Raw genomic sequence first — 25,210 nt, forward strand, 5'->3', positions numbered from 1 at the left:
ATTGTTGTAAATTCATTAGATTAATCTCCAATATTTACTTTTTTGGGGGCTGTTTAATGTGGCCCTAATCCATCACTGTACTTTGGACTGCACACAGCTGGAAGCAGGTCCAGGAGAACCTGGTCCATGCTGCTCTGGGCTTCAACACACACAACACACACACACACACGCACGCACGCACACACACACACACACACACACACACACACACACACACACACACACACACACACACACACACACACACACACACACACACACACACACACACACAGTGATATGAGTGCTGAGCTCTGACATGGAGAAGAGTCATGGACAGTCAGAGATCCTGGTCTCACCTCTGAGCTCTGGTCTGGCTCTCCTGGTCCCCACACAGAGGGAGGGTTTTAGAGGGAGGGGCTCCCTCCTCTCTGTCCTCACACTGATCCATAGCAGAGCCCCCACCTTCACACAAACACAACAGCATGTTCATTCATTACAACAAGCTTCACAGCACAGGACACACATTAGTTCTCCTTCCTCTCAGGAACATGACACAGATATTCAGGACTGACACAAACCTTGTTGGAGCCACCAACAGAACCTGAGGAGCCCAAACTCAGCCCCCACACTCTCCAGAAACACACTGTGGTGACCACAACGTATTCAAACTCACCACACAGTGTCTCTAACGTGGATGAGAAAGTGTGGAGGAGATCAGCTGATGGTGTTTGTTTTCTTTCAGTGTTGGCAGGTGGGTGAGAATGCTCCAGGTAAACACTTGTTTTGGATCAACACAAATTGAAATTTGCCCCATAAATAAATGATCAGGAAAGAAAACATAAATCTGAAGGATATAAGTAGAGGGCTGAAAGGCCAGCCATGTTTTCTGCCTCCATGAGTAAGTTCTGGTTTGTGATGCTGTGACAGTGATGATGCGCGTTTGTCTTCCTGTATTTAATCTAGGAGACCAATTGCACTAAAAAATGTTCATAATATAAATAATAGTCGTAAGTTGAGTTTACTTTATGTCTACTTGTAAAGTTTACTTTACAGTCTATTGAATTGACTCATTTCAAACCATGAATGAGGAGGGAATGCTGTGAATATTAGACCCCGCTGTACATTAAGATGTTTACCTGCCAAAGGCACAGGTTTTCTGTGCTCCACATGGCATGGACCATGTACCTTTAAGCATGAATGCTTTATATTTTAATAAATGAGATGTGTTGATGGGCTGAAATTATGATTGGGAATGACAAACTGAGTTTTGTCTTCAGTCAATTACCATTACTGAAAGAGTATTTTAATTGGAGCCCTCACTGCTGTGGGGCCAGCCAGGCAGCGGGGTACTGCTAGGAAGCCTATGCCATGGAGCACAGACAGCCAGCCAGCACCTTGGACTGCTGACAGACAGCCGGTTCATGCCATGGAGCACAGACACACATGCCCGTGTAGTATCTCAATGTGCGGCAGGGTCTTATATCCACAGCCTTTTTACAGTGTGGGGTGTATTAAGAGTGATTTTTTCTAGTTGGAGCTGTTCGGAAGGCTTGCGATTCAGAGACCGTAGATAATGCACGTTTAATATTTGCGACTAGAAATCCTGTAGTTGTGTGGGGTGCTCTGAGAGGAGACAAGCAGGTACAGCATGTAATGTCACGTGTACCAGAGCAAAGCCATTCAAGACACAAGCTGACTCAGCTAACTGACTGAAGGGGAAGTAAGAAATCTATCTGTAATACTTGTGAGACTTTACTCGCCTCCGATTCTCATTGTTAATTATACAGCCCATATCTTTGCCGTCTCTGTGACTTTTCTAATAACCATTTTTCTTTCTGTTTTTTTTTTTTTTTTTTTTAACTCTGAAGGCCGAAAACAGCCATGATTGCTCATGTTGCTCATGTTTGTTTACACCGAAGTCACGTTTTATTTCGCGAGATTTGGAATTTTGAGCGTGAAGAAGCTGAAGCTCTATGAAGAGTAGGTTAGTGTGTGGTGTGCACACCACAGAGGCTGCTGAATCCAACTTTTAGGATCTTGAAGGAAGCCATATTAGTATTTACCCTGAGGTTGATTTTTTTTCACTGCTAACAATATTATCGTATAAATCTGAACTGTGTGTTAAAAAGTGACTTAATAACAAAAGATGCTTATCGATGTAAGATCACATCAGTTTGAAACGACCACAAAACTTCTGTCTACCCAGTGTGTATTTGCTCACAAGGGACGCACCTTTTGGTCTGGCTACAAAATGACCACAAACAAGATTAATAAAACTGAGTTTGACGGTTAACCAGTTTACAGTAGTATGTAAGTAAGTTAGTGCTTTTGTTTTTAATAATATAGAATATTACAAAAACAAAAAAACAAAAAACATTAGAATCTTAAACAGTATCAACACAATGAATTCATCATCCCTGAGCTCAGGTGAGTCACAGTAACACAGAGGTGTAACCCCATCAGCACGAATCCATCCCCTGCACAGAGACTTTCCTCCTCCATCTCCTCCTTCATCTCTGAAGTGAACAGAGTTTCTGCTCCTCAGGGACTCTTGATAGGAACTGGGGCTGGAGGGGAGCTCTCTGAACTGGTCTCTTACCGAAAAGAGCTGAAATATTTGTATTCATGATTTGTTTACCTCTATATAAATGTAAAGGTGAGCTTAGCTTTTTTTTTAAATCTTTGTGTGATGAGACGTTACTACAGCTGTGGTGTTTTAAAGAACAGGAGAACGCAGCACGTTGAAGACAGAGCATTTCCTTGAACTCGCTCCATTTTGGAGGAAGTGACTGAACACATGACCTTTCTCCCTCACTGTGTCGTAGCCGTTTTGGTGACACTGAGACAAACTTTAGACTGGATGTTTTAGCCTGCCATGAACTATTGCACTCTGTTACAGTGTCAATGACTCATAAATGCACTGTTTACATGACATTAAGCTGTTTGTGTCTCAGACTTTGGAACCTGTTCTACCTTAGCCTCCTGAAGACTGTCATGGGAAAAAGTATTTATAATATTCAAAACTTCCACATAAGACTTTAGATGCTTCAGTATTAACCTTTAGAACAACAAGTTACAGCAGTAACACAGTATTTAAAACATAATGAAATGAACTGGAGCTCAACCTGAAGCAGAGTTTTTTTTTTAAATTAATAAAAATAAGTTTGGACTTCAACCCAGTTATGATACAAAGTAAAGTACCTGTGCATAAATCATACACTTCACCTACTTTTCAACATCAGTTCAGCTTCTTTAAAGAGCTCAGAACATTTTCGTTTATTTCCACAAGTCTTCAAAGTTTCCAGACCTGAATCAGAGAGGAGAATGAATGAGACAGGCAGAGGTGCTTCTTTTCACTGCAGCTCCACTCAGCAGAATGAGGAAGTAGAGGAAGTCTGCTGTTTGTTATCAGCACAGAGGCCAGATTGCTGTGCTTTAAGGGAGTGTGGTGAACTTCCTCAGCATGCTCTCTTCTCTGTGTGTTAGTGTCAGCTGTAATGGTTATCACACAGAGTCAGTCATTTGTTGATCATCCCTCAGAGTCAGGACTTCTCTTAACTTTGACTACTTGTTTTCTTTTAAATGAAGGTGAATCTCAGTGAGTCCTCTTTTATCCTGACTGGTTTGACGGTGGTCTCTCTTTTACCCACGTGTGAATTTAACCTCAGCATTTTAAACCTGAGCGGAGCCAGGGCTGATTTTAAAAAGCTGCTCTTTTTAAACTCGTGGGGATAAAGAGGATCAACCAAAGAGAAGAGAAAAACTCATACAGGTCTGGAGACACTTGGGGAAAATGAGTTTAAGTGAGAGTAAAGGAGAGAGACCCCTGCAGCAACAATGTTTCAAAATAATGGAAATTAAAAAAAAACAAAAAAAAAAAACACCTGTTCTGTTGTAAGGGGTGGATTAGAAAATGTGTTTCCTGAAAATGGCACCTTTAGTTTAAATCAGTGAAGAAAAGTTGATGAAAAAATTCTTGAGAAAGAAAAGACGTAATGGGAAGACAGTGAAAAGGGAAGAGTTAAAGGAACTGTCAGGCCACAAATAATGTACAAGAATGAAAAAGTAAGGAGCAGCAGTGGATTCTTGTGGCCAAACTAATGACTGACTCCACAAAATCAGAAACACCAGACTGCAAATCTCATGAAACCTGAACACTTACAAAGTGTTCCTCTCCACCCATTTCCCAAACGTCCCAAAGTGAACAGTAGAGACACTTTGGTCTATTGGTGAAAACGTGCAATGACCTCACTGACTGTCAACCGACCTTGGACCTTACAGTGTCCTATTTCCTATCTGCATGCATCCACAAAACTTTCTCAGTGATGCGCATGTGTTTTGATCTCAGTCTGTTAGTTAGAATCCACAGCTGCCTCTGTGTTTTCCTCCTGCTCTCCACAGACATCCTTCACCATCTCACATGTCCCAGAGTCTCTGTGGATAAAATGATGTGGGTCTCATTAAGGGCTGTTAAGCCACGGTAACCAAACTAAAACCTGTTAACAGACCTCAAGTGAAACATTAACCTCTGAGTAAGGAAAGCCAAGCTGACCTTCGTCCTGTTTTTAACTCACTCTTAGCGGCTGTTATTGTACCATGTCCTGACTCACTAGTTCAGTTTATTTTCTTTGTCAAGAAAACCAGGCCTTCAGTAAATCCAGGTCAGGTGTGTTTTGTTCAAGATCTACAGGCTGTACACTGTTAAAAAAAAGAAAAAAAAAATGAGATAGAAAAAATGATGGTGTTTTATTACCATGAGTGAGGAGGACACACAGAGGATATAAGACTCTGCTGAACATTAAAGTATTGCACTGGGGGAACATGCGGCCTGTGCAACACTGCATGGACTGGCTGTGTAATCTATAGAATAGAATAGAATAGAATAGAAAATACTTTATTTGTCCCCGAGGGGAAATTCAGGAGTCACCGCAGCATTTAAGAAAACAAAAGTAAGAAAGAGTATAGAAAGTGCAAAAAGGTCCATAAGAAATTAGATGACGACATCCCGTCCACCACTCGTCCACCACTCTCCACCCCAGCCAGCCTCCACCTCCACAGGGTCCAGGACCGAGCCTCCCCAGCAGTCTGTTCAGTCTCTGTCTCCTGGATCCTGTCTGCTCACAGCAGGCGAAGCTCCTCCAATGTGGGGCCAGCGTCCGATGTCAGCTCCGTCAGCCACGTCCGTGAACAGCACAATGCCGCTGGGTTAGCACAGCTAGCTCCTCCATCCCCCGGGGCTAGATCCCACGTTCCCAAAAACGATGGATGGAAGGACAGGTCCACGTTGTCACCTCCCAGCTCACACCCAAGAACCAGCACGTCGTCCTCACCTCCTCTTCCTCATCTCCTCCTCCTAAGCTTGAGGGAAATCATCAAGCCCTACACCAGTTAGCATTGACATACTACAGGCTGCTAACAGCTAATTTCACATGTAAACAATGCAGCCATGGTTACATGTAGGATCTCCAGACAAACACAGGAGAAAAGTAGTAAAAAATATCGCCAAAGCCACAAAAAGTTTGGTGTCCGTGACGGACAATGAACCATACAAAGTGATGATCCACTCCAAATACAAAGATTACGAAAAAGAGACGAAAAAAATTACAAGAAACGGACAAAGACGAGAGAGCTGCTACAACAGGCAGCTACTTGGGCAGCGCCTAGCAACAATACAACAATATTTTACTGTTATTAAAAATTGACCAACATAGCAAAGACCATCAACACATCTCGTTTGGTAAAACAAAACACACTGTAAAAATCACTGGAGGACAGGGTCTGCATCATGACAGCCGACTTGCCCAATGAGAGGACCAGTGACCAGTGACGCGTGAGAGAAAAGTGTTTCCAGGAGAAAAGCAGTGTGCTCTTTTTGAAGGTTTTTTTGGTTTTTAAAACCTGTCACTGATAAAGGAACAGATGATTCCTGTATTGTAACTTAAACTGTATTTTTTTTCCTTTCAGTTGTTGTTGTTTTTTTTTACAGTGTAGTCCTGTATTATTAAAGTTATTTTACATAGTTTTGCATTTTCACAGTGTTAACTGTAATTTTACGGTTTCTGTCTCTCTGTCTGGAAACTTTGCTGCCAGCGCTTTTACCTTATTTTTTTTTATTATTATTTTTTTTTTTTTACAGTTTTTTGTTGTTGTTGTTGTTGTTGTTGTTGTTTTTTACAGTTTTTTGTTTTAAAAAGTGAACTGCAGCCAAGGTGAGGGGGTGCAGTATGCTGCACTCTTATTGGCATAATAGCTAAAAACAAAACATCCAGGATGTTATTTTACAGATGATTTCTGTAATTTTACAGTTTTGTATACTATTTTTGAAAAACAGAAAAAATACTTCAAAAATTAAGGGTTAAAAACCATAAAATTCACTTATTTCTAAAGTTTGTTGATCCACATCATTTTCAAGGTCAACTCATCCTTTAACCAAACTCCTGTATCAGTCTGAAGGGGTTTCATGTTTGACTCTGGCTTACCAGACTTCATTATGAGCTGTAAGTCAGACTAATTAATGAGCACAGAGCAGTGTAAATGTCAGTTTTGAAATCAGCAGTGAATGAAACACAATGTTCACCCTTATGACAAATAACTGCTAAAAAAAAAAACCTCACATTTATAACATCAAAAGTCAAGATGGAGTACAGAGAGGGAGAGAGTTCATCTCTACACGTTTGATCAAATATATACAATTTTTATTTGAACAATGTAATATTTGTTCCATACTGCAAAGGAAAAATTTGGCATTTAATCAAAATGCACTTAGCTAACACTTTAACATGGAGCAAGTTACAGATACAGCTTTAACACATTCATCATCACATTAAGGTCATTCTAAGATTAGATCACCAGATCTCAGGGTAATCCTGACTCCCTTTGGAGGCCAGGGCCCCACTTCTGTGATCAGCAATAACCTTATAACCTTTAGACTTATTCACTTCATTATGAAACACTAATGTACGAATGTACAAAATACATGTCTATGAAACATTTAAACATTGTTCTCCATCAGCTTCAAATCACCCAGTGAGAGCAATTTATTCAGCTCCAGCTCTTTTTGTCTCAGTCTCATGAGGACATGGCTTTCATCAGTTTTAACACAGGTAAGAACAACTCTGCAGGTGAAGAAGTTTCATGAATCAGACTCAGATGTCTCTGACAAACTTTCTCATCAAAATATTGAAGAAAAACAGTCTAAATGAGGCTGGATTTTTTCACTATAGAGATGTAAATAAGTTCAGTTCAGTGAGCCAGTTTTCCACTGAGTCCTGCTCTTTGATCACAGACATTCAGACTGATGTGACAGGATAGAAAGAGTCAAAGAATCAGATGAAGTTTGTGTTAGTGCAGAGGCTAAACTGTTCTTCAGCAGCTCTTTGTGTTTGTGCAGAGAGGAGGAGACTCTTCATCCTACACAGAACACAGAATTACCGAGGAACCAGAATACCTGAACCCAAACCCAGGATAGAGAGGTTGAGTGAAGGTGGTCCTGAAGGTGTGGAGGTGGATCAGTGTGTCAGAGGAGACTCTGTAGAAGGACAGAGAGCCACCAGGACAGTCCACATACACTGCTACTCTGCTAGAGACAGAAGACAGGGGGAGATGGAAGTCTATTCCTATGTTATTGTGCCAGACAGAGTAACCTCTACCAAAGCAGCTCAGGCTCCAGGACTGATCAGTCAGTCCAAACCCACAGTCATTACTGTTTCCTTTCCTTCTTACTCCTCGGTAACACACTGATATACGAACCCATCCTTTCCATTTGACTTCCCAGTAACAGCGACCTGTCAGACCATCTCTACACAGCAGCTGAGGCCAGACGTCAAATCTGTCTGGATGATCAGGATATGACTGATCCTCTACCACACGTGTCACTTTCCTGTTGTTTTTAGACAGGCTGAGCCCTCTGTTTGCTGTGTTTAGATCCAGAGTAAGTTTACAGAAATCTGATGGAGAAAAAAGACACAACACAGCAGCAGTTTATCATCAGACACACCTGAAGGCTTCATTCTTTGTTAGCTGATAGTCTGCTGTTTGCTCATCAGGAGTCAAACTGATACCACACTTACACTTCTTCACACCAGGTTTTAACCTCTGCTGTCCACCATGGTCCACCCTGGAGGAAGAAACACAGTCAGAGTGATTTTCTGTCCAACATGAGTCCTAACTGCTGCTCAACATGAAGCAGTGATCCTCAGTTTGTCCCTGTGACAGAGAAACACGCTGCAAATTTGAAAGAGTAAATTTAACTCCCTTAGTGTTAAATTTAACACTGCTCTGGTGTTTTTATGGGAACCTCTGAAAAAGTGTTTAACATTTTTCCAAGTGTTAAGTGTTTAACACCATGACAGTGTCACCCCATCAACTCTCACAATGTAAAATTACACCACAATGGTGTTACATTAACACTAAACTGGTGTACATTGTTCTTCCATTGGTACCACTATGATGATCACCCAAAAGAAGATTGAAGTGATACTGAGAACGTTCATTTTTTCTCTTTAACATTTCAAATAAGAAATGTGAAGGGATAGACCCTGTCTTCCACATACAAACACAAGTTAGTCTATAAATGCAGTTCCCTCCTCACTCACGGTTCACTGCAAACTTGAAAGGGTAAATGTAACTCCCTGAGAGTCACATTTAACACTGCTCTGGGAACCTCTGAAAAAGTGTTACATGAACACTTTTCAAAGCATGAAATCATCACTGCTCTGGTGTTTATATGGGTACCTCCGGAAAAGTATTGAATTAACACCTTTCAATGTGTTAAACGTTAAACACTACAACAGTGTCACCCAGTCAACTGCACAATGCAAAATATTGTATATAACACCACAACGGTGTTAAATGGACACTGAGTTGGTGTACATTAGTCATCCATCTGTAACTCTATAGGAGAAAGGAAATTAAAACTATCAAAGTACATTTAATTGAAAAGTCTGAAAATTTAGCTTAGCCTGTTTTGAGTTGGATTTATACAAGGTGATTTGAGATGAATCAAGTAACTAAGCACATGCGACTTAACGCAATGATTTTAGCCCAACATTAAATACTTATTTAAATATATATATATATATATATATATATATATATATATATATATATATATATATATATATATATATATATATATATATATATGCTACCAATTGAAACAACTTTATCAAGTTCAACCAACAGATTTTTTTTTTTTTTTACACTGCAGAGTAGTTTAATCAATTATTTTAGCGTTGAAGTTAAACCTACTTATACCTTTTATTTAGTTCATCATGACTAAAATCGGTAGCACTTTAGATTACAGCCGCATCTTACAGTGCAGTTTCCTGTCTCTTACAGTGTAGTTTCCTCAACTGTAGGGGTAACTCTCACACATGTACCATGAAATTTTGCGGTACCTATCGGGAAGTTACGCTCCTGTCTTACAGTGTAGTTTCCCGTCTCTTACAGTGTAGTTTCCTCAACTGTAGGGGTAACTCTCACACATGTACCTTGACATTTTGCGGTATCTATCGGGTAGTTACGCTCCCGTCTTACAGTGTAAGTCCTGGAGTCTTACAGTGTAGTTTCCCGTGTCTTACCATGAACTTATCAAAACAGTGTTATTTTCCTGGGCATATGCTTTAGCTGTGCAAACCTTGATGTGCCACTTCCTCTTAACAAACAGTATGGTGAATAATGTAGACCAACGATGAACTTAAACACTGCAATGTATTGATGAGTATGTGTTTTCACACAATAATATAGACATGCAGACGTATAAAATGTCTGTTGTTTTTTAAACACACAGAGACCCCACATAGTAATTCATCTTTAAAGTAACCCGGCAATTAAGTTTACACTTGTCTTTGCTTACTGTCTAACTGTCCGGTACTTTACTTACTGTATAACTACCCAATACTTTATTGTAACTACTGGTCAACATCTGGAACCGGGCTGGATTATAAAGTGTTCACTCGTTGGCTTTACTTACTGTGTAACTACCCACTACTTTACCTGTAACTACTGGTCAACATCTGGAACTGGGCTGGATTATAATGTGCACACTTGTTGGCTTTACTTACTGTGTAACTACCCACTACTTCACCTGCAACTACTGGTCAACATCTGGAACTGGGCTGGATAATAAAGTGCACACTTGTTGGCTTTACTTACTGTGTAACTACCCACTACTTTACCTGTAACTACTGGTCAACACCTGGAACCGGGCTGGATTATAATGTGCACACTTGTTGGCTTTACTTACTGTGTAACTACCCATTACTTCACCTGTAACTACTGGTCAACATCTGGAACCGGGCTGGATTATAATGTGCACACTTGTTGGCTGTACTTAATGTTTAACTACCCTCTACTAGTGTGCACTTTATAATCTAGTCCAGTTCCAGGTGTTGACCAGTAGTTACAGGTAAAGTGCTGGGTTGTTGCAGTGGAACTGTTGAAGCTACTGACATCTGTGTTTCTATGATGAATAATGCTGGGACACTTTACCCACACAGATACTTTGGTCAGAGAGTAAAGGCAGATACACAGTTCACAGTTCAGTCTTTTATGTATCCTTTCAGAAACAGCATTACAGCAACAGCCGGATGCATGGAGATTGAATGAATGAAGAGGATGAATAATGTGTGTGACATCAACGTCCAACAGCCACTTATCAGTAGTGCATCTCAACAGGGTTGGCAGTGTATGGTATCTGAAACAATAAATAACAGAAGGTGAATCAAAGACAATGTTCATAACTACCCGATGATGCGCCCACTAGCTATTTAGCATTAGCTGTGCAACGTAAGGGAAATAAGAGCCAAAATTCCTGCCACATAAACAAACATTAGCTAAATGTTTATTCCCCACTCAACACTCCTTAAAGATAACTTGTAAGCTATTGAAGTACTTACTTCCTCAAGAATGCATCACTGATAACTCATAAGATGCTTTGAAGATGCTTTTTAACAATCGCGGAATCTCCGTTCGGGCTATACAACTTTTAGGACCCCAAGCTGCCCGCATAAAGGCATGAACGCAAATACGCAAAATCCTAAGGACCCCGGTCTGCCCACTAAGTTGCCTGAATAAAATTATATACAAAATGCTTACAACACATCAACGAAGAACATAGGAAATTTATAACAGAAAATACTGGATAGTTAGCCAGTAAGCAAAGACAAGTGTGATCTTCATGGATCAGTAACTTAAAAGGTGAATTACAATGTGGGGTCTCTGTGTGTATAAAAAAAATTAAGATATTTTATACTTCTGAATATCATTATCATGTGAAACTCATACTCATCAATACATTACAGCTTTTAACTTTATCATTGGTCTACATAATCTTTATCCATGCTAATTCTTAAGAGGAAGTGATACATCAAGGTTTGCATAGTGAGAGCATATGTCCAGGAAAATTACACTGTTTTGATAAGTTCATGGTAAGACACGGGAAACGACACTGTTAGACTCCAGGACTTACACTGTAAGACGAGAGCATAACTACCCGATAGATACCGCAAAATGTCAAGGTACATGTGTGAGAGTTACCCCTACAGTTGAGGAAACTACACTGTAAGACGCGGGCTGTAATCTAAAGTGCTACCCTAAAATCATTGAGTGAAATCACTTGCCTCTGTTTTAAAACAGTGCAGTTCTTACCAGAAACTTCAATTTCATTTTTATTGAATTAAAAGTTATAAACAGCCCACTCAAAATTTTGAATAAAACACTACTGAGAAGGTTTGCTTACAAACAACTTCTGGGTCAACAGTGCAGATCGATGGACAGGTTATTGTAAAAACCCATGATTATTGAAACCATGAGCAAGGAGTGTTAAAAGTAACACTGTGTGCTGTTGTGTTTTATCAACACTGCAAAGTAACTCCCACAGTAGTATGGTGTAACACCAGCATAGAGTTAAATATCTCAAAGCAACACTGAGAATTTAACGCTGAACTGGTTTAACACTAGCACATTAACACTGGGTCTCCCCATTCTTCTTTACAGAATGGAAATAACCTACAAAATGGCGGCGCATGTCACATATTATATTTTATCTTCCTGATTGGTTCCCGCTCCCACATGCTCTTGTTAGCTTTTTATCCTGTACATCGTACCAATCCCGTGATTAATAGTAAAGTTGACTCCAATGCTGCGGTATTCTCCACTGTAGTAACTCTACCTATCTACATAATTTAAAGCACTTAACCCTCAAGAGAACTCTTAGCTACAAAAGAAAATAAAAAATGAGAAAGGAGGAGGGAGAAAATCCCTGAACTGGGGGGTATTCCACGAAGCTGGCTTAGCTCAAAGCCTGGCTTATTTGGGTTAGCCTCGCTAACTTTAGTGAGAGTTGGGTTCCACAAACAAGGCTTAGGGCTAGCGTGGCTTGGTAACCATGGTAAATTAGCCAGTGCAACTAGCCTGGTCCCGGTCAGGTTAAACGTCAGGCTTACCTTAGCTGCGTCTCAGAGAAGGTCCGACAGGCTTCTGAAAGACGCCTTGTGAACTGCAGGTGTCACATTAAATTAATCTATACCTGTAATATTTGATGTTCTTGTTCAGAAACATAAACTGAGACCTTTTGGTAACTTTTCTGACACCTGCTTAAAACCCAAAAAGTCAGAAGGATCGTGAGGCTCCGCTTTCACGGTCCGTATTCATACTGAAAAAAAAGATCAAGCGAGTTTTTGTCCTTCAGCTCCACGGGAGGTTTCTGTCCTCCCTGAGCTCGCTTTAGGACACCTGCGTGATCCTTTGACAGGTGGACCGCCCCAGTTATACTAGACTGGAATAACCGTGAATCAAGACATGTGAGATACTAGACAGTTTACATCGCAGGTATGTCGGTGGCTGAGTGGATAGAGAATAGGGCACAGGTGTGGCATAATCTATGCTTTACTTGCGGCGTGGGTTCGATCCCACCAGTGGTAACTATCTGAATTTAACTGATTTTCTTTCTTCTGTCACCCTCAAAGTACAGTCAACATATAACAGAATAAAGGCACAAATTGTCTTATGATATAAAAGGTGACAACAGCCACAATTTTCCATAGAAATACCCTCCTTTACCGGAGGTCCGTTCTGATCATGATAATAATGTAAAGGTAATTCCACATGGTGACACAACTTTGTGTCTTCCTCCTTATTTAGATATAGGGCACTGTATCACTGGCCCATCTCATCTAACAGCTGAATCATCTCTAATTAAAAAAATGACATCTCATCTACATGTCTTTTTCTGCTGTTTTAGTCAGTGTTTGATGAAACATCACCCCATGAAGTATATAGGCCTATATATATATATGAACAGCTTTATTTTAATCAAGATCAATCTCCTCTGGGCCACAGCAGTGTGAGGAGCTTTAGAGTGAGAAGAAAAGGGGTCATCAAACTCAGCAGAAACAGTCAGTTTTGATTTGACACATAAGCATGATATTCTTGAACCAGCAGCGTCTCTGGCTTTAATTATTGCCACCGTGTTACCCTTTTATGTGATTTTCACCTTGTAGTCATGATACGACTCCATGAGGGTTTTTTCTCCGCTGAGGGAAACGTCTCCGCTCTCAGTTTTGACATGAGATGGTCATTTCGACAATCGACACGTCCGGACTTTTTATCTACCGCGGACGCGCGCTTAGCCGCAGCTTGGATCAGCCAGGCTTGAATAAGCGTCTCTGAAAATCAGCTGAGCCTCGTTAGTGGAACGAGTTGCAGCTAAGATTAAAGTGGCCGCTTATTCAAGCCACGCTTACCGGCGATAGCCCAGCCTTCTTTAGCCAGCTTTGTGGAATACCCCCCTGGTCTCTTACAGGAAAAGAGCTGAAATATTTGTAGACATGATTTGTTTTCTTCTACATAAATGTGAAGGTGAGTTCAGCTGTTTTGTACCTGAGCGTGACATTACACAACTAGGCCAGCTTCTCTTGTGGACCAACTGTTGAAAAACATGCACTAAAGCTCCTAGTTTGGAGCCAAAGCCTGTGCTAAAGTGCTCTCTGGGGTGAAAAACACAAAATTGTCCTCTTTACCTGATTAATCAAAATATCATCAACTGCCTTCTCTAGTGGCAAAAACACACACTGTATGTTCCTTTTTTTTTCTTTTCACCCTTGCCCTTCAAATGTTGGTGCATGTCACTGTGTTTTCATAAACAGGAAACCGCAGCACACTGAAGACAGGGCATTTCCCTGAACTCATACCGCATTCAAAAAAGTGACTGAACACATGACCCTCCTCCTTCACTGTGTTGTGGTCATTTTAGAGACGCTGAGATAAACTGTAGACTGGATGTTTCTGCCTGCCATGAACTAATGCACTCTGTTACAGTGTTCATGTTTTATAAATTAACTGTTCACATGACACTAAGCTGTATGTAAACACACAGCGTCTCAGACTTTAGGAACCTGTTCTACCTTAGCCTCTTGAGGGCTGTATGTCAACTGAAAAAGTGTTTATAATATTCAAAACTTCAACATGGGGTTGTGAAAGCTTTAGTATTAACCTTGAGAACAAAATATCAGAGCAGAATCAGCAGAAACAGGATATTTAAAACAAAATGAAATGAACTGAAGCTAAAACTGAAGCAGGCTCTTATTTTAAAATCAACAAAAAAGACATTTGGCGAGGTCTCACAAATCATACCTTTCACTTACTTTTCAACATCAGTGCAGTTTCTCTATAGAGTCAAAGAACATTTTCATTAACTTTCACAAATTTTTAAAGTTTCCAAACCTGAATCAAAGAGGAGTACAGATGAGACAGGCAGCGCTGCGTCTTTTCACTGCGGCCTCGCTTGGCTGAATAAGGAAGCAGAGGCAGTCTGCTATCAAAGAGTGTCCCTGCACAGCTCCACACTGCTTCATACTGAAGCACTGCACACTGTGCTCTACTGAACCTTCTCAGTCACACAAGGCAAGGCAAGATAACTGCATGGCACAGACTGGCTGTTTGTGTGCTGCAGGGCATGGATTGGCTGTCTCTGTGTTGCATGGCACGGACTGGCTGTCTGCTGAATGGCATGAACTGGCCGTCTGTGTGCTGCATGGCAAGGACTGGCCATCTATGTGTTGCAAGGCATGGACTGTCTGTGTGTTGCATGGCACACAACGTGTGGGCTTCCTGTGTTCCATAGCATGCACAGTATGTGTTAATTTAGAATCACCTGAAAAGGCTTTACAGTGAAATACATAACACAAACAGCCAGTCCATGCCATGGAGCACAGACAGCCACACTCAAAAAAGGAACATTGGTGTTTGTTCAATCAGCATAAATAAAACATGTAGCTTCTACTAGATTATTTCATGTTCAGTGGTTAAACATGATTAAATAATGTTCTTTCAGCATGATGTGCAGAATTGTTAAAACAACAAAATCACTTTATGTCAACTCAACCTAATTGGTTTAGGTAGAAATCCCATCTGCAACACCTCTCCAGAGCAGGAGGTGGCAGTAATGTGCAATAGGCCCTATTCATCAGAGAGCAGAGCCAGGGGATAACCTGCACTGTAAAAAAGTCTGTCAATCAGTTGAAGTGATGTAATTTTTTTAATCAATCCAACTCAATATTTAAGTTAAGGTTTTCAATGTATTTTTGTGGACCATATCAACATGAAATTCTGTATTGCTACAACTAATTATAGAAGTAGTTGGACCAACTTAAATTATTTAACATAGGTTTAGTTGTGATTTCTTAAGAAATTTGAGTAAAATCTATGTGTATTTGAGTAACAACAACGAATGTTATTAATTTGAAATAACTTAAAGATAACATGTACATTAAGATTAAATAAATTAACTAGATCTAGATAAAGATATTGCGTGCAACTGCTAAAATTAATAAAATTGGGTAAATTCAACAAAACATTTTTTTCAGTGAACTAATAAAAAGAAGTAGTTGGACCAACTTAAATTAATTGCTTCAATCAGTAACACCTAAATTAATTAAGTTCTTTGAAATGAAATTAACAAGTTCAATTAACACAACTTAATAAGTCAAATTGATTAAATATTTTAATTCTTCTCAAGTCAACATTTTGCATTAATCCAACAGAAAAATTTAAGTTGTTTCAACTCAATAATCTGTGAAACCCAAAAGGAAAAACCATGGATGAGGGGGGAACACTGTGGATATGAGACCCTGATGCACATTAAGCTACCACGCGGGGACAGTGTGTCTGTGCTCCATTGCATGGACCAGCTGACTGTCTGTGGTCCACTGCGCTGGCTAGCTGTGTGTCTGGCTGGCTGTCTGTGCTCCACAGCACAGGCTGCTTGGCTGTGCCCCATGGCATAGGCTGCTTGTCCTGGCTGCCTGGCCATCTGTGCTCCATGACATAGGCTGCTTGACCTGGCTGCACGGCCGTCTGTGCTCCACTACAGTGAGAGCTCCAGTTAAAATACTCTCTCAGTAATGGTAATTTGAATATAACTGAAGACAAAACCCAGTTTGTCATTTCTGGTCATAATTTCAGCCCATCAACACATCTCATTTATTAACATATAAAATATTAAACATGCTTCAAGGTACATGGTCCATGTCACAGGGCACAGACAGCAGGGCCATGCCATGTGGAGCACGGAAAACCAGTGCCCTTGGCCGGTTGACGTCTTACTGTACAGCTGAGTCTTATATCCACTGCACTCCCTCCTCACTCACGGTTTGAAATGAGTCAATTCAATAACTTAATATAATTTAGTTCGATGAACATGGATTTAGTTGTGATCTCTTAAAAAAATTGAGTAAAATCTACTATGTGTATTTGAGTTACAACAACAAATGTTATTAATTTGAAATAACTTAAAGATAACATGTACATCAAGATTAAATAAATTATCTAGATCTAGATAAAGATATTGCGTGCAACTGCTAAAATTAATAGAATTGGGTAAATTCAACAAAACATTTTTTTCAGTGCAGTCTATGTCATGAAGCACAGACGCACAGTTCATGCCATGTGCAGAGCATAGAAAGCCGGTCTGTACCATGGAGTGCTAACCGACAGTCCATGGCACGAAGAGCACAGACAACCTATGCCCCAATTCAACCACTCAATGAAGATTTGACTGCAGACAATTCTAGGTTAACAGTTCAGATCACAGAACGGTTTATTGTAAAAACAGAACAATCATTGCAACCATGAGTAAGGAAGGAACAGCATCATTGGGCTACCTTAGGTTTCAAAAGTATTCTAATGACAGGATCTGTTCCTTGACATTTCTTCTTATGGGATTGTTTAAGAGAAAAAAAAACAACGTCCTCTGTATCATTTCTGTCTCATTTCAGTCAAGAATTTAACACTTCACTCTGAACTGGCCTAACACTGGAAGTTTAACACCGGGGTATTTTATGGAGAAGCCTTTGACATAGAATGACATAAATCTGATGCATTTTGAGTGCATTTCCTTTATTACATAATCTTCATTTACATGTAGTTCAAACAAATATAAACTATTTTAGATAGATTACCTGATTATTATTCGAAGTCATTGTTCTTGGACCCAAACATCTCAGAGAAGCTTTCTTGAACAACATCGCCGCCTCGGACGACATCAGCTTGGCTTCCAGCACCACTGTCAGGAACCTGGGAGTTCTTTTGGATCAGGACCTGTCCTTTAACTCTCACATCCAACAGGTCTCAAGGACGGCATTTTTTCATCTTCGCAATATCAAGAGAATTAGACACATCTTGTCTCGGAGCGATGCTGAGGAACTAGTCCATGCTTTCGTTTCTTCTAGGCTGGACTATTGCAACTTTCTTTTATTCGGCTGTCCTAATAAGTCTATTAGGACTCTTAAGCTGGTTCAGAATGCTGCTGCTCGGGTACTGACCTGGACTGGGAGGAGAGAGCACATCTCTCCAGTGTTAGCGTCTCTACACTGGTTACCTATAAAATCTAGGATAGAGTTTAAAATTCTTCTTCTGACTTTCAAAGCACTTAATGGCATCGGGCCATCGTATCTTAAAGACTTAATCATTATATAATATAATCCGTCTAGGTCTTTGCGTTCTCAACATGCAGGTCTGCTCGTTGTACCTAGGGTCTCTAAAAGTAGTAAGGTCGAGCCTTTAGTTATCAGGCTCCTCCTCTTCTTTGGAATAACTTACCAGTTGAGGTCTGGGGGAGCAGACACCTCAACCTTTAAGAATAGACTTAAAACTTTCCTTTTTGATAAAGCTTACAGTTAGAGCTGGATCAGGTCTGAACCAGCTCTTAGTCATGCTGCTATAGGTTTAGACTGCTGGGGGGAACTGACACACAGGGCTCCTGTTTCCCTCTTTTTCTGTGAGTCTAACTTCTAGTCTTAATGTCCTGTTATAGTTACTGACTATACACCTCTCTCGGAGGATCTGAGTTTGTCTTGTAGGTTCCTGGGGATCGGTGAAGTAGACGGCCTGCTGCTGTGCTCCTGTCAGACTCCAGCTGCTACGGCTTTGGATTGTTGCCGGGAATGGCCTGCTGGTTTCACCTTTAGCTCAACATGAGTCCTAACTGCTGCTCAACATGAAGCAGTGATCCTCAGTTTGTCCCTGTGACAGAGAAACAGACTGAAACTCATCTGAGCCAAACGTCTCCATCACTCTTTTTCTTTTTCTGACAGTGTGGAGATCTTGTGAGGAAAAGAAGAACTAGAGTCAAAAAGCAAAGGCTGCCTGTTGCTCTTTGGACCCATAAAGTCCATGTTCTGCTTCTCATGTCCTCTCTGAAATGAGTAAGGCCAATTCCTGCGCTCCCTTTGTTCTGTCTCTTTGAAGTAGTCCATTCTTTTTTTTTCTTATTCTTCTTCTTTTTCCCCTTGTCTGCTTTATCTTTTCTGCTGAGCACTGTGTCATATGACAGCGTTGAAAAGACCGATGCAATTTTTTTCTAGCAGTCCGAGAGATGTGAATATGATTAACTGCTATAGTGACCATCACCAGCCCTCCCTGTAGGCTACTCCATCATTCTAAACTTTATTTACCCCTGATGTGAGCTGAAGGGGAGGGCCGTGCCACACCACAGTGTGAAAGAAGGGGAAATAATGACAGGCAGGACGAGACAAGACAAACAGAAGGGAGGACAAACGTCTACTATTGTTGATGTAAGATGGCAGTTCAAGTGCTGGGCTAATGCAATACAGGAAGTAAAGGTTGCACGAAACCAGGGACACCAGAAATGTGGGGTCTTGATAGTGTGGGGAGTGTGGGCCTAGGATAGGAGTTGAAGTGGCATGCATCACAGGATGTGAGAAGATGTGTTATAGTACCCGACTCAGCATGGTCTGACGGGATCTAACATAACTCCTAGTTATTCTCGACAGAAGCTTGAGTATCTGCATGCGTGTGAGGTGGTCACCGAATATCCAAGTAAGTGAAACACAGCCACGGGCGCCCCCCTGGCCACCGGGGCACCCGGGCCCCCCCACACAGTCCTCAAACCGCCAGGCCCAGGGACAACCCCAGGACTCAAGGGGGCACAGACTTGCCTCCCCGCCGATACCAAAGACAGCACCGAAGACCCAGAGCAGCGGCCCCCCCCGCAGATCGCACCCGCCCTCCCTGACCACCTGTCAGCCCGGCCCCAAGCCACCCCCACCCCCAGCACCCAGCCACCCCCACACTCCCCGCGGCAGGCCGGAGGCCCCAAGCCACCCAAGAGCCAGCCCCCCCAGGACCAGACCTCTCCCCAGAGGGGAGGACAGGAACCACAGCCAGGCCAGGTGGGGCAAGATGTGGGCATGTAGCAGTGGGATGGAGGTCACGGCCCGTCCCCCAGAAAATCCCAGGTCATGGGAGGCCTTGGAGACCGCTGCCCAAGCAACAGGGTACCCCCCACCCCACAGGGAGCCCGCCATGCCAAAGCCCCTAGCGAGCAACAGATCGAAGGATCGAGCTCGCAGCCCAACAAGGGGTACGGGAGCCAGCCGGGCCTACCCGCCCCCTAGGGCCCGCGCCAGACCCCCACCCGCAGCTCCCGGAGCCCAGCTGCACCACGGAAGCCGCCGGCGCCACCCGCCCCCCACAAAGTCATGACCAGCGAGGCCCAACCCCCACAGCCGCAGCCACACCAAGCCTATGCCCGTGACGAACCCTATACCCCCCCCCCACTATTCTGTAACCTGCTCCCAGACAGGCTATCCCCACACCGTGAATAGTGCAGCTAAGTGTAATGTGGTGCATTAAAACTGGGGAAGAACAGGTCGAGTGGGGGTCCACCAACCCCCCTCTCCCTGCCTAGCCCAAAAAGTGGATGTTGTGTTGCATTAAAAACAAAGGATCGGTGGGGCAGGCGGGAGGGGAGCAGAAAGTGGCCACAGCCTAAAACAGACTGCGCCCAGCCTCCAGTCCCCCCAACCACCCCTTTCCCTACTTCAAGTAATGTAGTGCAGTTAAAACAGGAGGACGGGAGAGACAGAGGGGTCAAGCTGGTCGCTCCCCCTGTTACCCCCAACCCCCAGAACCTTAAGTGTTATGAATGTGCCCGAAAGTGATAATATAAACCAAGGTGCAATGTGTGAGTGGTGAAGTGCAATTAAGAGGCAGGGCTAGTAAGGGCCGGGCCAAACCACCCAAAACAGCGCGAAGGCGCGGGAGTAGCACCGAACGGCTCCCTGAACAGAAGGACCCAGGACCCACAAGCGACAATCCAGACGAGCCCCAGTGAGCAGGCGCGCTCAGCACGAACCCCCCCCCCCAGTAGACTGCAGCACCAGAACCGCCGGCCCACCAGTGCCCACCAGGGGCCCAACTCAGGCGGGGGCAGGCACCCCTGGGGGGCAGTGCCCTTGGGGTGGCCCGCCTGAGTTGGTCCCCAGAGCACCCAAATATCGAGTCCCTGGTGCCCACCCCCTGCCCGAGCCACCGGGGGGGTAGGACCAGCACCAGGGGACACCCACTGCCATTGTCTTCTGCTTCATGGCAGGATCTGGCGTCGCCACACCCAGACCCAGTGGTACAGCCCAGATGACGCAGCCCCCCCTGGAGGTATGCCAGGCCCCAGCGGCCGACCCACAGGCGGCCAGGGGCCCCCAACCCCCCGCGAAGGGAGAGGGGGGAGCAGGTGAGTGGGAAGGAGGAGGGGAGGGGCCGCAGGGCGGACAGCAGGAAGGAAAAGACACGGGTGCATCGCAGAGGAGCCCACCACTCCCAAGCCCCAGGGCCAGCCAAGGCACCACTGCAAGAGGAGGCCAGCGCCATCCCCAGACCCTGCAGACTGAACACGGACCCAGCAGCCACAGGGAACAGGAGGGAAGGCACCGAGCACCGCAGCACCCCAGAGGAGGCCGCTCGGCCAGTTAGCCCCACAAGGTAGTGGGTTAACCTGGGTATCTAGGTGGAAAGACTCGATCACCATCACCAGAGTATATTTACCTCCTTTGGGACCCACGAAGCTGTGCTATTTCCTCTCCTTTAGTTCTCAGGAATCTGTGCTATATAAAACCAGTAGAGGAGACTGAAAAGAAAAAAAAACAACCTGAAGAAAAAAAAAAACTGAAGTAGTCCATTCTATTTATGTGTCAGGAGGGTCAGCAGAGTGTGTTACATGAGTACATTTTTCACAACAAATATAATATCAGAGAACATGTTAAAGAGCTGTATGGTATATCTTAATTTACAATTACTGTAATTGTGTTACAAATGTAGCTCAATTACAGTGGGGTATTACTTTTTGCTGTAACCCAGTAATACATTTTTTATCACTAATAAAATTTGGCTAATATATTACCCATTATAAATCTCAGTAACACACGCTATATGCATTTTAACCTGTGTTAACCTTTTACCTTGTGTGTTTAAGAATTCACCAACACCTGCTCACCGCTCTATAAGATATCCCACCATCAGAGAAAAGTCCAACGAATAGGAGTATCTCCATAGGAGAGTGACACAGGAACAGATTTTCACTCCTGTCCCATCCCACTCCCACAGAAAAAAATTCTGTCCCATCCAACTCCTGGTAAAATGACTCCCACTCCTGTACTGCTCCCATTTTTCCCCATTCTTTTAATTTTTAGGCAATACATTGAATTTGATTTGATGTTCTCCCCATTCTTCTTTACATAACTGTTGGCTTCTGGGAAGTGCTATTCTTTTCACTTGTGTTACAATGTAGGCTTATCAGAAATAAACAACAACATGGTGGCGCATGTCACATATTATATTTCATCTTCCTCATTGGTTCCCATTCCCATATGCTTTTGTTAGCTTTTTCTTTTCTTTTCTTTTTTTAATAGTAATGTTGACTCCCATCCTGCAGGAATTCCCACAGGAATACCATGTCCCACAGGATGGCAGTGTATTCCCACTGTGGTAACTCTACCCATCTACATAATTCAAAGCAGCTAACCCTCAAGAGAACTCTTAGCTACAAAAGAAAAAAAAATTAGGAAGGAGGAGGGGGGGGGGGGGGGGGGGATCCCTGAACCCAAAGCAGACCCCTGAAACAAAGAGGTGTCTAGCAGAGGCTTTTTAGCTGGAAAAAAATAAATAAATAAATAAAATCAGGAGTATCCAGGTAATCTCCTGCATCAAGTCATGATGTCAAACTTTTATCATATATTCGATCAGATGAAAAGAAATCCTAATTGTAATTGTAAGTATTAGGTAAAAAACAAATAATCTTCATAAGACCCTCACAGAAATTTCGGAGACGTTGCAGGAGATGGGTGTCCAGAGAAGCTCTGCAATGAGTGTCAGACATTTCTCTATCCAATACAATCTCAGGCGGAAAAGTCATGTTACTGATGCAGATCTGGAGAGGGCTGTGGTCAGTTCAATATACGAGGTAGGTCCTATTTTTCTAGGTAATGTTATGTTTGACAGTTGCTAGCTAGCTACGTCTTTTCATACCTCCATGAAGTAGGCCCAGCTATCTAACATCAGCTATGACTGGAACGCAAACTGACCACACAGCCTATGTTGTTTTATAGCCCAATATACTCAGACTCCTGCAACTCACGTATTTAGGTGAATATACTGAACTGACCACAGCCCTCTCCAGTTCTGCATCAGTAACATGACGTTTCCGCCTGAGGTTGTGTTGGATGCAGAAACGTCTGACACTCATTGCAGAGTTTCTGCCGTCACCCATCTCCTGCAACGTCTCCAAAATGTCTGTGTGGGTCTGTGTGGGACCGGCTTCGAACAACTGCTTAACAACATTGGCGTATTGTTGTAGTGCGGCCATAGTTATAAGTCACTCACTGTATATCCCCTTCTCTATCTCTGTGAACAGGTTTCAAGATCCTCACGGTTACAGGCTGCCCTGAGAAAAAAGTCAACATCCAGGTCACAACACATCGAAAATAATACAAACCAAAAACGAATAGAGCAAAAAACCCCATGATAATTCCATTCTCTCCTTTCTTTTTTTTATTTCAAAACAAAAGAGGCAGCTCCTATCCTTGGATTAACCAGAAGAGGCCATGTCAGGCACAACCCAGCCTGCCATCCCCAGGTCAGACCATCTACAGGAGCAGACACATGCTCAGATCATGATTCGACTTGTGGGAGCAACTGTATGAGTGATCAAGTAACTGTATCTATGTGAGAGTGAGTAACTAAGTGCGACTGAGTAACTGGGAGGTACTGAGAAAATACAGAAACCTTTTGCAGATTTGTAAGTGTGAGTAACTGTGTGTGCACGTGCATTTTCATTTATGTTAAAGTTGTTCAAAATTGTTGCCAAGTGTATGCATATTACATACACAGATCTCATCTCCTGTATGCTTTAAGTAAACCTTAATATACTTTTACTTTTAAGCTCTCTGATTGCAAGTGATTGTTTGAGAAACAATTTATTGTCAAAGTCTATGGACCTCCTGAAATAGCCTTGGCCACCCTTTGGCCACCCCAAGAATAAAAGTCTAGCTCTGCCACTGCCACTGCAGATGAGGACAAGTATCATATAGTTGGTGGAGGAGGTGAAAGCTCTCCTGATACAGAGCATGGAAAAGGACAAACGGCTCGCATATCTGGAGAACAGAGTGGCACAGTTGGAGTAGTGCACAAAAATGAATGATGTGATCATCACCAGTCTACAGGTAAAATACTGCTAGCCCTGCTTTTACTATTATTTTACAGCTAAGTAAATTTTGTTTGGCATTGTTTAGCATTTTGTAATGTAAGTGAGGAGGGATCACATTATATTTTAGACCCTGCTGTTCATTGAGATGCTGCACAGAGGGCATAGGCTGTCTGTGTTCTAAATGGTGCAAACCAGCTGTATATGCTCCATGGCAATGACCTGCCATCTTGTCTGTCCTAACCCTAACCCATCAAAACATCTCATTTATTAGCCTAAACACTAAATGCACTGTAAAAATCATTGAACTCATGTGCCCATGCCCTGTGGAGCACTGGTGGCCTGCCCATCTTCTAGGTAGCACAGACAGCCAGTCCATGCAGATGAGCAAAGTCAACTTGTCCATGCAATTAAGCACAGACATTCACTCCAAGTAGATAAGCAAATACAGCTGGTTCATGTTGATAAGCACAGGCAGCCAGTCCAAGCAGATGAGCACAGACAGCTGCTCCATGCAAATGAGCACAGACAGCTGGTCCAAGCAGATGAGCACGGACAGCCGCTCCATGCAGATGAGCACAGACAGCCGGTCCATGCAAATGAGCACAGACAGCTGGTCCAAGCAGATGAGCACGGACAGCCGCTCCATGCAGATGAGCACAGACAGCCGGTCCATGCAGATGAGCACAGACGGCTGGTCCATTTAGATGAGCACAGACCGATGTCCATGCAGATGAGCATAGACAGCTAGTCCATGCAGATGAACACAGACAGCTGATCCATGCTGATGAGCACAGACAGCCGCTCAATGCAGATGAGCACAGACAGATGGTTCATGCAAATGAGCACAGACGGCCGGTTCATGCAAATGAGCACAGACGGCCGGTCAATGCAGATAAACACAGATAGCCACTCCATGCAGATGAACACAGACAGCTGGTCCATGTCGATGAGCACAGACAGCCACTCAATGCAGTGGTGCACAGACAGCTGGTCATTGCAAATGAGCACAGACATTGGGTTGATGCAGTGGAGTACAGACGGCCTGTGGCCCTGCATTGTAAGATATCAATGTTCAGCAGAGCACTTTAATAGCACATTTAAGCATTTTGATGATCTTCGATTTGTATTGAACAGATAAGAAGCCAAAACAGGCTGCCATCCCATATCTGATCAGACTCCCCATGACAGCATGTGCTAAATAGAGTTTACAAAATAAAACTAAAGAGGCAG

At 42.8% G+C, this 25,210-nt stretch overlaps 1 protein-coding gene across 1 annotated transcript in view; it reads right to left on the reverse strand.

Annotated features, from left to right (window-relative positions):
- The window catches only part of LOC141796179 (NACHT, LRR and PYD domains-containing protein 12-like), a 600,880-nt gene that overhangs the window by 1,026 nt on the left and 574,644 nt on the right, over window positions 1–25,210 (reverse strand). The window contains exons 13-16 of the mRNA XM_074677154.1: window positions 8,052–8,098; window positions 7,397–7,928; window positions 561–625; window positions 339–444 (exon numbers count right to left, since the gene is read on the reverse strand). Of these exons, the coding sequence (XP_074533255.1) occupies window positions 339–444; window positions 561–625; window positions 7,397–7,928; window positions 8,052–8,098 (750 nt within the window). The remainder of the gene's footprint in view (window positions 1–338; window positions 445–560; window positions 626–7,396; window positions 7,929–8,051; window positions 8,099–25,210) is intronic.

Source organism: Halichoeres trimaculatus, unplaced genomic scaffold, assembly GCF_033239565.1.
Source record: "Halichoeres trimaculatus isolate MK-OKI-2021-1 unplaced genomic scaffold, fHalTri1.1 fHalTri1_scaffold_10, whole genome shotgun sequence".
Classification (NCBI taxonomy): domain Eukaryota; kingdom Metazoa; phylum Chordata; class Actinopteri; order Labriformes; family Labridae; genus Halichoeres; species Halichoeres trimaculatus.